This window comes from Mus caroli, unplaced genomic scaffold, assembly GCF_978045245.1.
Source record: "Mus caroli unplaced genomic scaffold, Mus_caroli_1 scaffold_5, whole genome shotgun sequence".
Taxonomy (NCBI): Eukaryota; Metazoa; Chordata; class Mammalia; order Rodentia; family Muridae; genus Mus; species Mus caroli.
The window spans coordinates 27,835,459-27,848,273 of NW_028227260.1; the positions used below are offsets into that span (position 1 = coordinate 27,835,459).

Here is a 12,815-nt window from a genome sequence, read left to right on the forward strand (position 1 = left end):
GAACTCGTTCTCTAGACCAGGCTGGCCTTGAACTTGGAGATCTACCTGCCTCTGCCTCCCAGGTGCTGGAATTAAAGGTGTATACCGCCATCCCCATTTAAAGGAATGATTTTTAAGTTGAATGAATGCCATACTGTTAGAGAAATGCGGATGGGAATGATTCAGTGGGGTAGCATAGTATCAGGAAAGGCTAGAACAGTACCAGCATACAAAGCCGTGATGTCCAGACAAAGAGGGAGGAACATTAATAGTTCATCCAGCCACCGAAGAGAAATGAGCATAAGGCCATAGACATATGAAGGTGAGTCCAGACAGTTATGGGAGTCCTATGGAGGCTGGTTCTGGATTATTCTTGCCAGGAAAGCAGCCAAGAATAAGCATGTAGAGGAGTGATGGGCATCTGAGGAGAAGACAGGAAACTTAGAAGAGAAACATAGTGGGCACACTAGTTATATATGGTTTCTGTGTACCACCATCTAGTGAGACTTTCATCACGATGGTATGTTTTTGCACACACAGGTGCGTGGGAACAGGTGGAGATTAGGGAGAGTCTTGGGTTGACCCAGCATGTGATTTAGCTGGGTCAGTAAAGCAACACAAGAATAGGGCAGAGGCTGATTCTGATTACTCATGGATTTAAGTAAGGAAGACAAAAGGTTGCTCGGTGAAGTAGATAATTCAGTTAGTATTTCCATTTTACAGGCAAAGCTGCTAATACAGAGCTTTTCAAGTCACTCTTGATAGTACACACTGAGCCTTAGACCTGAGATCTCCTGGCTCAATTAAGCATGTTCGTTGCCTGGGATACCAGTTTTATAGACAATAGTTCATTTTAGTACAGTTGCAGAATATTTATCTGTATCTCTGTACCAAGCACTAGAGATTATATAGAAGGCACATCCCATCTACCAAGACTTATATCTAGATATAGAATGAATATATATCTTGCCACCTCTACCTGGCTCCATGGAGTTATTCTAGGTGAAGTTATCCTAGGTTTATGATATCCTAGGAACTCAGAACTCCCTGGAACTTCATTCCTAAAGCATGACCACTTAGTAAGGACACTGCGCTATGCAGCACTAACAGCAGATAAAAGAAGAGTTCAGAGGGATTGGTGATAGTTGCATGTAAACTGGACCTCAGTGCGGTGAAATAAGTAAGAAACTTAAGCCACTGGGTTTCAGTATGTGCCTCTGCCACTAACTCATGGTGTAACCTTGAACAAATAGTCTTTTGTGATCAGACTAAATCAGCAGGCCTTAATTTCCTTTAAGAAAACTCAGTGAAATGTATGAACTCTACTCACAGATTCATTAGTTGATGTACATGATTTTAAGATAGTCCTGAAACCATCTCAAGAACCCAAATGGATGACATCATCCTTTACCTACAAATTTTAGGTCTGCATGATTTATTTGGGACTTTCCAAGTTTAAATTCTGATTTACAGTAAACTGAGAAATTGCCTTCTTCGGACAAGTCTGTCTAGTCACTCACCTCTTCAAGTTGTCAAGGGTCTGTTGCAAAGCTCAGCCTTTAAACACCCAGGATCACTCTTCCATCAGAAACTTCTTAACTGCCTAATACAATAATCTTTCCTTTGTCCACTTTCCTACATTACTAAAGATATCTACCCTTTACTCTGCTACTTGGTTACATCTTCGTTTCTACACATTTGAGCAGCTAACTTTAAAGCATAGAGCAATAGTTCTAAACCAACATTTTTTTTTTTTTGAGGAATAGTCTGTCTATGTAGTCCTGGCTAACCTAGAACTCACTACATAGACCAAGCTGGCTTTAAACTCAGAGATCTACATGCCTCTAGTTCCCAGTTGCTAGGATTATTAGGTATGTGTCACCAGCCTTCTTCCAACATTTCTTTCTTGTCACAAAGGTGCTTTGTTACTCTTTTATAAGCCTTAAGAGACAGTCACAAACAAGCTGTCCCCATTCATAATTTTAAAAAATATGTTCTTAATGTGTGGAAGTTTGAAAGATAATGGCCCCCCTAGGCTCAGAGAGTAACACTATTAGGAGGTGGGGCTTTGTTGGAGTAGGCGTGGTCTGTTTGGAGGAAGTGTGTCACTGGGGGAAGGCTTTTAGGTTTCAGATGCTACAGCCAGGCCCAGTGTGACATTCCCTTATTGCTGCCTGCCAATCTGGATGTAGAACTTTCAGATACCTCTCCAGCGCCATGTCTGCCTGTGTCCTGCAGTACTTTTCCTGCATGATGACAATGGACTACATCTCTGAACTGTCATACAGGCCTAATTAAATTCTTTCCTGTATAAGAGTTTCTGTGGTAATGGTGTTTCTTCACAGCAATGGAAACTCTAGAAACACAATGGACGCATTTTAAAAAGTACAATTTGAAAAGAAAGATTTTGAAAAAAGCCCTTGAGTATGTATATTCCCAGGGACAATAGTTGAAGATAAAGCATGTCTTCAAATGTATATAATGTCCCTAAGAAACAGTACCACCCCATTTTCAAGTGACAATTTGTTGGACTGAGGGCAGCAAATACAAAGAAGTAGAATGTAACCACGGACAGTCTTTGGCTGTAAATTGACTATGTGCTTTTAATCATTTATAATATATCTCTCTGTATAGAGATATCTACAATATTATAATAGGCCCAGGGCTAGGACTTAACACTGTTTCAGATCTGTACTCCTCCCAAGCAACTGGTACATTTGGTACAGTCACTGGGAAATAATTATAATTGTATTGTTTCCATTTAGAGAAGATGGTGATCAATATTATTTTAGAAATTTATCTTAACAAGTAAGGATAGAATATTGCTTGGGTGTTCTTTGCATCCTCATACATTGAGGAGAGCATGAAATTGCGATTATAAGCCCAATTTAGAGAAGACTACAGCGCACTTTTATAACTCAACCCAGAAAAAAAAAAAAAAAAAAAAGAAATTCGGAACTTCTTGCACGAAACAATGTTGATGTCAATAATGACTAAACTTGAAAATGTTCACATTTCATGCCAGTTACTTCATCTTTCCATATTGAATCAATGATAGAAACTAATAAAAGGTCTGAGTATTTTAATTAATTGTGCTATCAACTTGCTAATGCTCTTTTGTTTTTTGTTTTTTCCTATTCTCTGCCTGGTTCATTATCTTTATCTACAGGTGTACTTTATTGCTGGCTTCCAAAGATTACTAACTTTTATCTGTATCACTAAAATTGAATTCCCTTGGCTATACTGCTACTCTTACTGCTGCTTCCGTTATTGCCTTCTCCAAAACCCTAAGGCTTTAAGAAGCCAAAGAATAAGAGCAACTAAACGCCATATTAGAAGCCTTCCACTATGAACCTTAAGCTAAATGTGCTCACCATTATATTGCTGCCTGTCCACTTGTTAATAACAATATACAGTGCCCTTATATTTATTCCATGGTATTTTCTTACCAATGCCAAGAAGAAAAACGCTATGGCAAAGAGAATAAAAGCTAAGCCCACTTCAGACAAACCTGGAAGTCCATATCGCTCTGTCACACACTTCGACTCACTAGCTGTCATAGACATCCCTGGAGCAGATACTCTGGATAAATTATTTGACCACGCTGTAGCCAAGTTTGGGAAGAAGGACAGCCTTGGAACCCGGGAGATCCTGAGTGAAGAAAATGAAATGCAGCCGAATGGAAAGGTTTTTAAGAAGGTAAAGCATTTGTGTCTTTTTTTGTAAATTTGTTTTAATGACAGAGGTACAGTTTATTGTAGTCAAGTGCATTTTAAGATTGCTTGCACTGCATTTGGGTGCTTGGTAATGGGATCTCAGAGGTCTCATAGCTTCTGAGCATTCACATCATGGGATTTTTGAGGGTTCTATGTTTTGAATAGTATTTTAATTGCTTATTTGAGTACCTATTCTGATAGTGGGAAATATCTCACTCTTAACAGTTAATTCTTGGGAATTATAAATGGATAAACTATCTTGAAGTGAACTGCAGAGTGAATAACTTTGGAAGTGGCCTCACTGCATTGGGACTGAAACCAAAGAACACCATTGCCATTTTCTGTGAGACCAGGGCAGAGTGGATGATTGCCGCACAGACATGCTTTAAGTACAACTTTCCACGTAAGTACCTTGCGCATTTTGCAGGGGAGATGGAGCCTTTTGCTGGCGTGCACAGTGTGTTCTGAGATGCTTCTGTTTAAAAAAGAGCTGTTTTTGAAAAGTAAAGCATCTTCTTAGCATACTTGAGATTATGGATTTGTTCCTTAGCACTTAGCGCGCACACGCACACGCACACACACACGGTGTTCCTTAGGTGATTATGTCCATAAAACATGATTAGTGTCTAGGAAGATGGGTAAAGCAGTGCTGTGCAAGCACAAGGACCTGAGTTCAAATCCCTAAGAATACCCACAAAGCCGCACGTGGTAACATACATCTGTACTCCCAGCTCTCCTAAGGCAAGGTGGGAAATGGAGACAAGAAAATTCTTGGAAGCAACAAAAAAGCAATAAGAGACCCTGTCTGAAAGTTGGAAAGTTAACCCAACATCGTCTTTGGATTTCCATAAACACAAACACACCATGGGCAAATTCTTGCCTACATTCACAAACACACACACTCACACATACATTATATGCACATAATGATAAATAAATTAGAACTATAACTAATAGCTCATATTAAATAAGGATAGCAACATCTAAGAGTTGGTTTAGGAGCTGAGACCTTAGTAAGTATAATTCAGAATTTTATTTTTTGATTAGAAATGTATTATACTCTAAAAAATTTAGAGGTGGAAGGTATGGTTTCTGGACATGATACTACAAAAGGGATTGGTTACAAAATTGTACTTCATTTTTGCACGTTGAACTGTCTTTGTTTGACATAGGAAATAAGCATGTGCCAGCAACATCTAACACTAGAGACACAGGAGAAAAACTGGGTATGCATGTTTCTGGTTGGCAAGTATTTGTTTTTGCCATTGTACAGAAATAATTTTTTAAGGATTTTTTTTCAATTTTAATTTTGGTGTATTGAGTATATGCCTGCATTTATGTAAATGCACTGCTTGTGTGCTTGGTGAGCAGAAGTCTGGAACTGCAATCACTGATGGATGTAAGCAGCCACGAGGATGCTGGGACCCTTGGTCTCTGCCAGAGCAAGCAAGTCTCTTAGCCACCGAGCCTCTACAACCTCAAGAACTAAGTTTTAAAAATTGAGCATAGAAGAACACCTTGTTGTACCCTAAGTATTTGGTTGTTTCAGGAAATAAGTACTGCAGGTTAAGTGGTAGGGATCAACTTTTATTTCAAACAAAGATAGATGCTACAGAAAAATGTTCCCATAGGTCCTCATCAGCCACCATCAAACAATAAGAAAAGTGCCTGTTACTGATGCATGGGCTATTTCTAGTTAGCAGAGGAAAGCTGAATCTCCACATCGGTTGTAAGTTTAGCAGATGTCACTCAATTGCAACTGATTTTACTGTTAGTGTATGCTGCTGTCTGGTGAGTCCTCTGGAACACATCCACCAGCCTTGCTAGGTAAGGTATGGAGGTCACCAATGGCATTAGAAATTGAACCCACTGGGGGAAAGTAAAATCCATCTTGGATGGGGTAAGGACATTTGTGGCTGATCATCTGACCTGAGATCCTGAGGTTTTAGAAAACTGGCTTACCTATTCTTTGGGACAATGACCAATGAAAGTAATGTGCCACAAGCAAGCCATTGCTGGGCTGCACTCTGACACAACTTTTCCCAGTTTGAATCCTGGGAATTTGTATGGCCAAGTTTGAGGTCCCCAGACACTATGAAATCAGCTCAAATCATAAAGTGCTTTTGTGTTTATAAGGCCCGACTTGAATAACATATCCTCAAAAGTTTGAAGTATATAATTTTCATGTTTCATTCTTATTGTGTAGTTGTGACTTTATATGCCACACTTGGCAGAGAAGCTGTAGTTCATGGATTAAATGAATCCGAGGCTTCCTATCTGATTACTAGTGTTGAGCTTCTGGAAAGCAAACTGAAGGTAAATATGAAACTTAATTATTTGAAATGTTTATTTAATTTTCAACCAATTTGTAAAAAATGTATGTGTAGATATGTGTTACAATGTGCTATTTCGATGTATGCTTATGCTGTGTTATGTTCAAATCAGCTTAAAAAGTGTTTCCGTAAACATTTTTATTTTTTTATGATGAAAACATCGAGTATACTGACTTTTAGTTTTTTGAAATAAATATCTGGTACATTATCAATATAGCCACCCTCCTGTGCAGTAATACCATATCTTCTTGTTCTTTTTTTAAAATATTTTTTTATTACGTATTTTCCTCAATTACATTTCCATTGCTATCCCAAAAGTCCCCCATACCCCTCCCTACTTCCCTACCCACCCACTCCCACTTTTTGGCCCTGGCGTTCCCCTGTACTGGGGCATATAAAGTTTGCAAGTCCAATGGGCCTCTCTTTCCAGTGATGGCCGACTAGGCCATCTTCTGCTACATATGCAGCTAGAGTCAAGAGCTCCGGGATACTGGTTAGTTCATATTGTTGTTGCACCTACAGGGTTGCAGACCCCTTTAGCTCCTTGGATACTTTCTCTAGCTCCTCCATTGGGAGCCCTGTGATCCATCCAATAGCTGACTGTGAGCATCCACTTCTGTGTTTGCTAGGCCCCGGCATAGTCTCACAAGAGACACATATCTTCTTGTTCTATATCCAGCTGTAACATAGAATCCATGAATCAGTTTTCTTGTCCTCCCAATCCTCCTGGTAGCCACAGTTCTACCCTCAATGTCAGTTTCATAAGGCTTTCTTACATTTCACATGGGAGAGAGGATGTGCTCCTTACTTAACCTTTCTGGGCCTGGCTTGTTTCACTTACAGTAATGACATTTAGTTATAGCCAAACTGTTGCAAACCGTAGGTTCTCCTTTTTATGGTTGAATAGTATTCCAATGTATATATGTAACACGTCTTCTCTATCCCTTCATCAATTCATAGCCTGTATCCATTCCTTGGCCATTGTGAGTATCGAACAGGAGAGTATAAATGTCATTGGCATAATGAAATCATACCTTCAGGATTTCCAATATTAAGATCGTTATGGTTATATAGTAATTCTGTTTTAAAGCCTTGGAGGTTCTTCAGGACTCTTTATATGACTATATTAATGGAGATTTTCATAAACAGTGTAGTGCAAAGATTCCCTTACTCCATAGACTCACTACTGCCTTTTGTCTGTTTGTTGATAGTCATACTCTTGGGAGTTGGGTGAAATTTCATGTGGTTTTGATTTATATTTCCCTGATTATTAGTGATGCTGAGATTTTTTTCATGTATCGGTTGGTTATTTCTGTCTCCTCGTGTATATCTCTTGCCCATTTTCATTTGGCTTCTTTGACTTTTTCTTGCTGAGTTTCTGGATTTGTATCATGTCACATGTAGGCTTGGCCGTGGTTTTATCCTGTCTCATAGGTTCTTCCTGTTCTGATGATTGGAACCTTTACTGTTTAGAAGCGTTTTAGTTTCCCATAATGCCACTTGTCTGCCTTTGCTTCTATTTTCTATGCTTTTGGAGTTTATCCAAGAACAAAACAAAAACAATTGAAAAAAAAACCTGTTCCACTACAATGCTCTGAAAGTTCTTCCCAGACTGGGCCATCTCCCCAGGCTCTGTGACTTTTCTGAAGAACCAGTTCTTCTTGGTCTCCTTCATCTTTTTTTTTTTTTTTTTTTGTATTGATGTCTGTTTCGTTTAGCTCTGTTCTTTCTTATTTCTTTTCTTCTGCTTTAGTTTTCGGTTTGATTTGTTGTTGATTTTTTTAGGTTTTTAAGATACAATGATGGTTTATTAAAGTCTGCTTTCTTAAAATGTACACTTTGAATACTATAAACCTCAGCTTTGATACTATTTTTGTTGTCTCCTATATGTTTTAATATCTTGTGTCCCCACCTTCATTTGTTATAAGAAAAAGAATTTAATTTATTTATTGTATGTATGTGAGTACACTGTTGCTCTCTTCAGACACACCAGAAGAGGGCATCAGATACCATTAGAGATGGTTGTGAGCCACCATGTGGTTGCTGGGAATTGAGCTTAGGACCTCTGGAAGAGCAGTCTGTGCTCTTAACCACGGAACCATCTCTCTAGCCCCTTAAGAAAAAAATTTTAAATTTCTTTTTTGGTTTCATCTTTGATCCATTGTTTGGGTTGTTTAACATTCATATATTTATGTAGTTTATTAAGCTCTTTATTTTCTAGTTTTATTGTACTGTGGTCAGAATAGCTAATTGACACGATTTCTAACTTTGAAATTTACTGGAACTTGTTCATGTCCTATTCACTTTTCTATCATGAAGTACGTTCCATATATTGGGAAGAAGTGGGAAGCAGGTTGGTAGAAAATAGAAGCAAAGGCAGACAAGTGGCATTATGGGAAACAGGGAAGAGGACCACAAAACCACATTTTGTTCAAAATGTCATAATAGTATGAAACATTATGTACTGAGTTAAAAATATTGTAAGAAGAAAATTGTTTATTTGGTAACTGTTTGAAGTTTTGTAGGTACCTATTAGGTCGTTTGTTTTAGGGCACAATTTAAATTCTGGATTTTGTTGTTGTTACTGACATCATGTATGGGTCATGTGGGCGTTGTTCAAAGTGGGGTTTTCGGCTGTCCCTATATTGAAATCCATCACTGTGTTTCTGAATGCTGGTTTTTATAAAGTATTTGAGGGCTCAGATATTGGGTCTCTCTCTCTGTATGTGTATAAAAATATATTTTTCTTTTGTACAGCTTGTCCCTTTGGCTTGTTTGTTTATTGGGGTGGGACACACACTATGGAAATAGAGAAGTCAGCACAGTTTGAGGGAGTTGGTTGGTTCTTCCCTTACCTGTGTGATCTGGAGATCTAACTTAGGTCATCAGACTTGGAAGGAAGCACCTTTACCTTCAGAATCATTTTGCTGACCCCAGTCCTTTTGTCATCATATAATGAGTGACTTCGTTTCCTTTTACTGCTTTTGACTTTAAGTCTATTTTACCTGATACTCTGTATAGGGATGCTTCTAGAAATGTAGTAAGTTGATTGTATATAGTTAGGTAATCTTAATCCATTCAGCCATTCTGTGTTTTCCTTTTACTCCATGTACATTCCAGCTAACTATTGGAATGTAGTGCCTTACTGCAACCAATTTTGTGGCTTGTTTTCCAGCTTTACTAAGGTCTTCTCTACCTCGCTTATGGTCTTATGTATGGTTAAGTGGTTTGCTGTTATGACGGATTTTGATCTGTTGCTTTTTATTTTGGTTTGCCTATCCTTGGTTTTTGCTTTGTGGTTACCAAGAGGCTTCAAGAGTACATTTTTTTTTTGTGACAATCAACATTAAGATATTAAGAGATGGGCCTATGATTAGAATGATAAGAAGCAGAAAGAGAAAATACACTAGTAAGAAAATTATACCTGTATTCCTTCCCTGCTCCATTGAAAATATTTGCTATCTAGTTTTACATATCTTTATATTGCCTGTCTCTTAGCATCTTATTGTGGTTGCTATTCTTTTTAATTGTTTTGATTTTAGTAGTTTTTATCCTAAAGACATGGATGGTTTATTTAATATTTATGTTTACAATACTAGAGCATGCTGAATTTGTTTATAATTACCATTGACAATGAAACTTACTTAGTAAACATTTTCCAGTCCTTTCACTTAATACTAATTTTTATAGTGTGACAAATTGAATAGCTGGCTTTTATTTCTGTTCAACAGGCGGCCTTAGTAGATATCAATTGTGTTAAACATATCATTTATGTGGATAATAAGACTATCAATAGAGCGGAGTACCCTGAGGGGCTTGAAATTCACAGCATGCAATCAGTAGAGGAGCTGGGAGCCAAGCCAGAAAACTGTAAGTAAAGCAATTGAAATTAATTTCCTCGTGGACTCATATTTGTTATTTTAGCAGATTATTAAAAAGTAACATGAGTAAATGCTGGAGCTGTTTGATTTAAAAGTAATCAAGACTGCACATGACAGAAAAATTCTTTTTCCTTTTCCCAAAGAAGGCAATCCTGCCCGAATTTCTTGAAGACAGCAAGCAGACTTTAGGTTAGAGATGAGGCAGGTTTTTTTTGTTTTGTTTTTTGTTTTTTTTTTTAAATTTTATTTTATTGGAAAAAATGGTCAGAATTGTAGTGAGAATTTTTTTTTTAGTATATGTGCTGCCGAAGTGAGCACAAAACACATATTTATTATAAGAATGTGTTTTCATTTTAAACCCATGTGTGCGATATGAGGCTGCTTGAAATTTGCACAGCAGCTGACTATGATTTGTCTTGTGCTCTAGCAAGTTTGTGGTTTTGCCAGCTGCTAATAGTTTCTGAGAGTGTGTGACATTTGGAATTCTGGAGACTCTTTAGACAATATATAAATGCCTGGGCCCTGAGAGGTGGTGGTGTTGTTGGGTTGTGGGGTGTTGGTTGGTTGCTGTTGGTTGTGGATTATTAAGCAGTTTTGTGCAAAGAAGAAACAACAAGAAGAAATTAGATATCCTGATGGGGAAGATCAAACTTGCTTCAAGGAACTCAGTGCCCCTAATCATCAGGGATGTAGTCTGGCAATAATGACACCTCTGTCCCCTTTATATCCCCCACACACACATCTAGTGCTAGTGGGTTGAAAGGGTGGAAGAAAAAAGAACCCACAAAATAGCCAAAAGTCTGGCTACAAACAGAGTATCATGTTAGCATTCGTATCATAGAAAAGAAGTCCTGAGGCCAAATATTTTATTCTTTTTACTGTTCTGGGCAGTAAGCATGCCTGTTGTTCATACTGGAGTGTATACATCTCACTGTACATCCTTTGAAAAGCCAATCCAGAACAAATCAGTATCTCTTGGCTTGATGCATGGGAATGAATATAAGAGACCCACGGGGAATTGCCTGTTATCATCAGGCTGATGCTGTGAGATTAGGGCATGCTTGCCTGGGAGGTTGGCATCCACAGGGTCTGTTACTGCCAGTTCCGATGATTCACCAAAACGTTTGACACAAAATCTTAGAAAATATTTACCAGTCCTCACAAGTTTGATTGACTACTGACACGAGTCACTGACATGTGTTTGTTTCCAGGATAAACAGGATCCATATATTTTTGTTATACTACTTTACCTGAGTATAGAGTCATTATCATGTGTCATAATAATCGATATTATATGTGGAGCTATGATACATGTTGTAGTGATAGTTTACTCAAGTAGGTAAATATTACAAGGACACGTTTTGCAAATGTTCATTAAAAAATAGGCAAGGATGAGAACTGTCATATTGTGTATTTGGTCTGCTTCAGTTGATCCTCAGGTGAATCCTTTTCATTCTGGGATCCCACCAATGACTATGAACACACTGAAGGAGCATTTGCTATAGCCTGTTTAAATATGTAATTTTGAGTTTAGTCATTTCAGTGATATGCCGTGCTCTCCCCCACCCCCAGACAGGGTTTCTCTGTGTAGCCCTGGCTGTCCTGGAACTCTCTCTGTAGACTAGGTTGGCCTCAATCTCAGAGATCCACCTGCGTCTGCTTCCGGAATTTTGGGATTAAAGGTGTGTGCTACCATGCTGGAACTGAACCATTATTTACTGCTAAGGAATCTACACAGCATGCTATCCTTTCCAGTTTTCAAAGCCTTACAAATCCTTCCTGCTTCTATACATAACACTGTGAAGAGGCTTAGTCAGGTGGAGCTGAAAATAGGCTGGATTGAGTTTGAAATCTTTATTTCCATCAACTGGAATTTGATAACCATGCTTACTTATTCAACCAGACTGCTTTGGAAATTTGTAGAATTATGTAAAATGAAAATAATCTTCTTATCAAGTAATTCAATGTAGAGCTGAAGAAAATGTACTCTTTTCTGTAGTGAGTGTTCCTCCAAGTAGACCAACTCCTTCAGACATGGCTATTGTCATGTACACCAGTGGTTCTACAGGCCGCCCCAAGGGAGTGATGATGCATCATAGCAATTTGATTGCTGGAATGACAGGCCAGTGTGAACGTATCCCTGGACTAGGGTGAGAGATGCTCATTCAACTTTATTAGAACTCCAGAGTTCATGATTAAGTTCTTTGTTTATGGTGCCTTTGCAAGAGTGGTTTGCATGTTTCTCTTACTTTGTTTTAGACCAAAGGACACATATATTGGCTACTTACCTTTGGCTCATGTGCTGGAGCTGACAGCAGAGATATCTTGCTTTACCTATGGCTGTAGGATCGGCTACTCTTCACCACTTACACTGTCTGACCAGGTAACACATTTTGTCTTGGCTCATGATTGTTTATTCAGTAAAAAGTTCTCTGTGGCATCCAACATCGCTTTCCATGAGTAATCTGGTATTAGCGTTGATTAGGCCCATATTTTAAAGTTATTTTGAAATAACTACTTTCATCTTGCTGTACTAGATTTTATTTTGGACAGTTGTACTAGAAAATATATTCACTGAACCTTTGACACACTGTTCTGAACCAGCTGGCTCTGTAGAAAGGTGTAGGTTTTTACACTTCGATTTTCTGAATTTATTCTGGACCCATGCCACTAGCTATGTCTTTAAATAGAAATAGATGAAAGTGTACATCATGTATGTATGTATGTATGTATTTATTTCGAGGACAGGGTCTTTTTCTGTGTAGCCCTAGCTATTCTGGAACTCATTCCATATAGACCAGGCTGACATCTATTGATTTCAGAGACCCATCTGCCTCCTGAGGTCTGGGATGAACGTGTGTGTCACCATCACCCTTGGCCTCTCATTTCATATACCCACATTTCAG

General features: G+C 38.4%; 1 protein-coding gene across 6 annotated transcripts in view; it reads left to right on the top strand.

The window, feature by feature from the left end:
* The window catches only part of Acsl4 (acyl-CoA synthetase long chain family member 4), a 73,788-nt gene that overhangs the window by 33,196 nt on the left and 27,777 nt on the right, over positions 1–12,815 (top strand). For 2 of the 6 annotated variants that reach the window (XM_029473007.2, XM_021152848.2), the window contains exons 3-8: positions 3,149–3,678; positions 3,921–4,098; positions 5,902–6,011; positions 9,760–9,898; positions 11,909–12,059; positions 12,169–12,292. In XM_029473007.2, the coding sequence (XP_029328867.1) occupies positions 3,328–3,678; positions 3,921–4,098; positions 5,902–6,011; positions 9,760–9,898; positions 11,909–12,059; positions 12,169–12,292 (1,053 nt within the window). In that variant the 5' untranslated portion in view covers positions 3,149–3,327. The remainder of the gene's footprint in view (positions 1–3,148; positions 3,679–3,920; positions 4,099–5,901; positions 6,012–9,759; positions 9,899–11,908; positions 12,060–12,168; positions 12,293–12,815) is intronic. The other 4 variants (XM_021152851.3, XM_021152849.3, XM_029473008.2 and 1 more) reach the window with 2 other exon arrangements.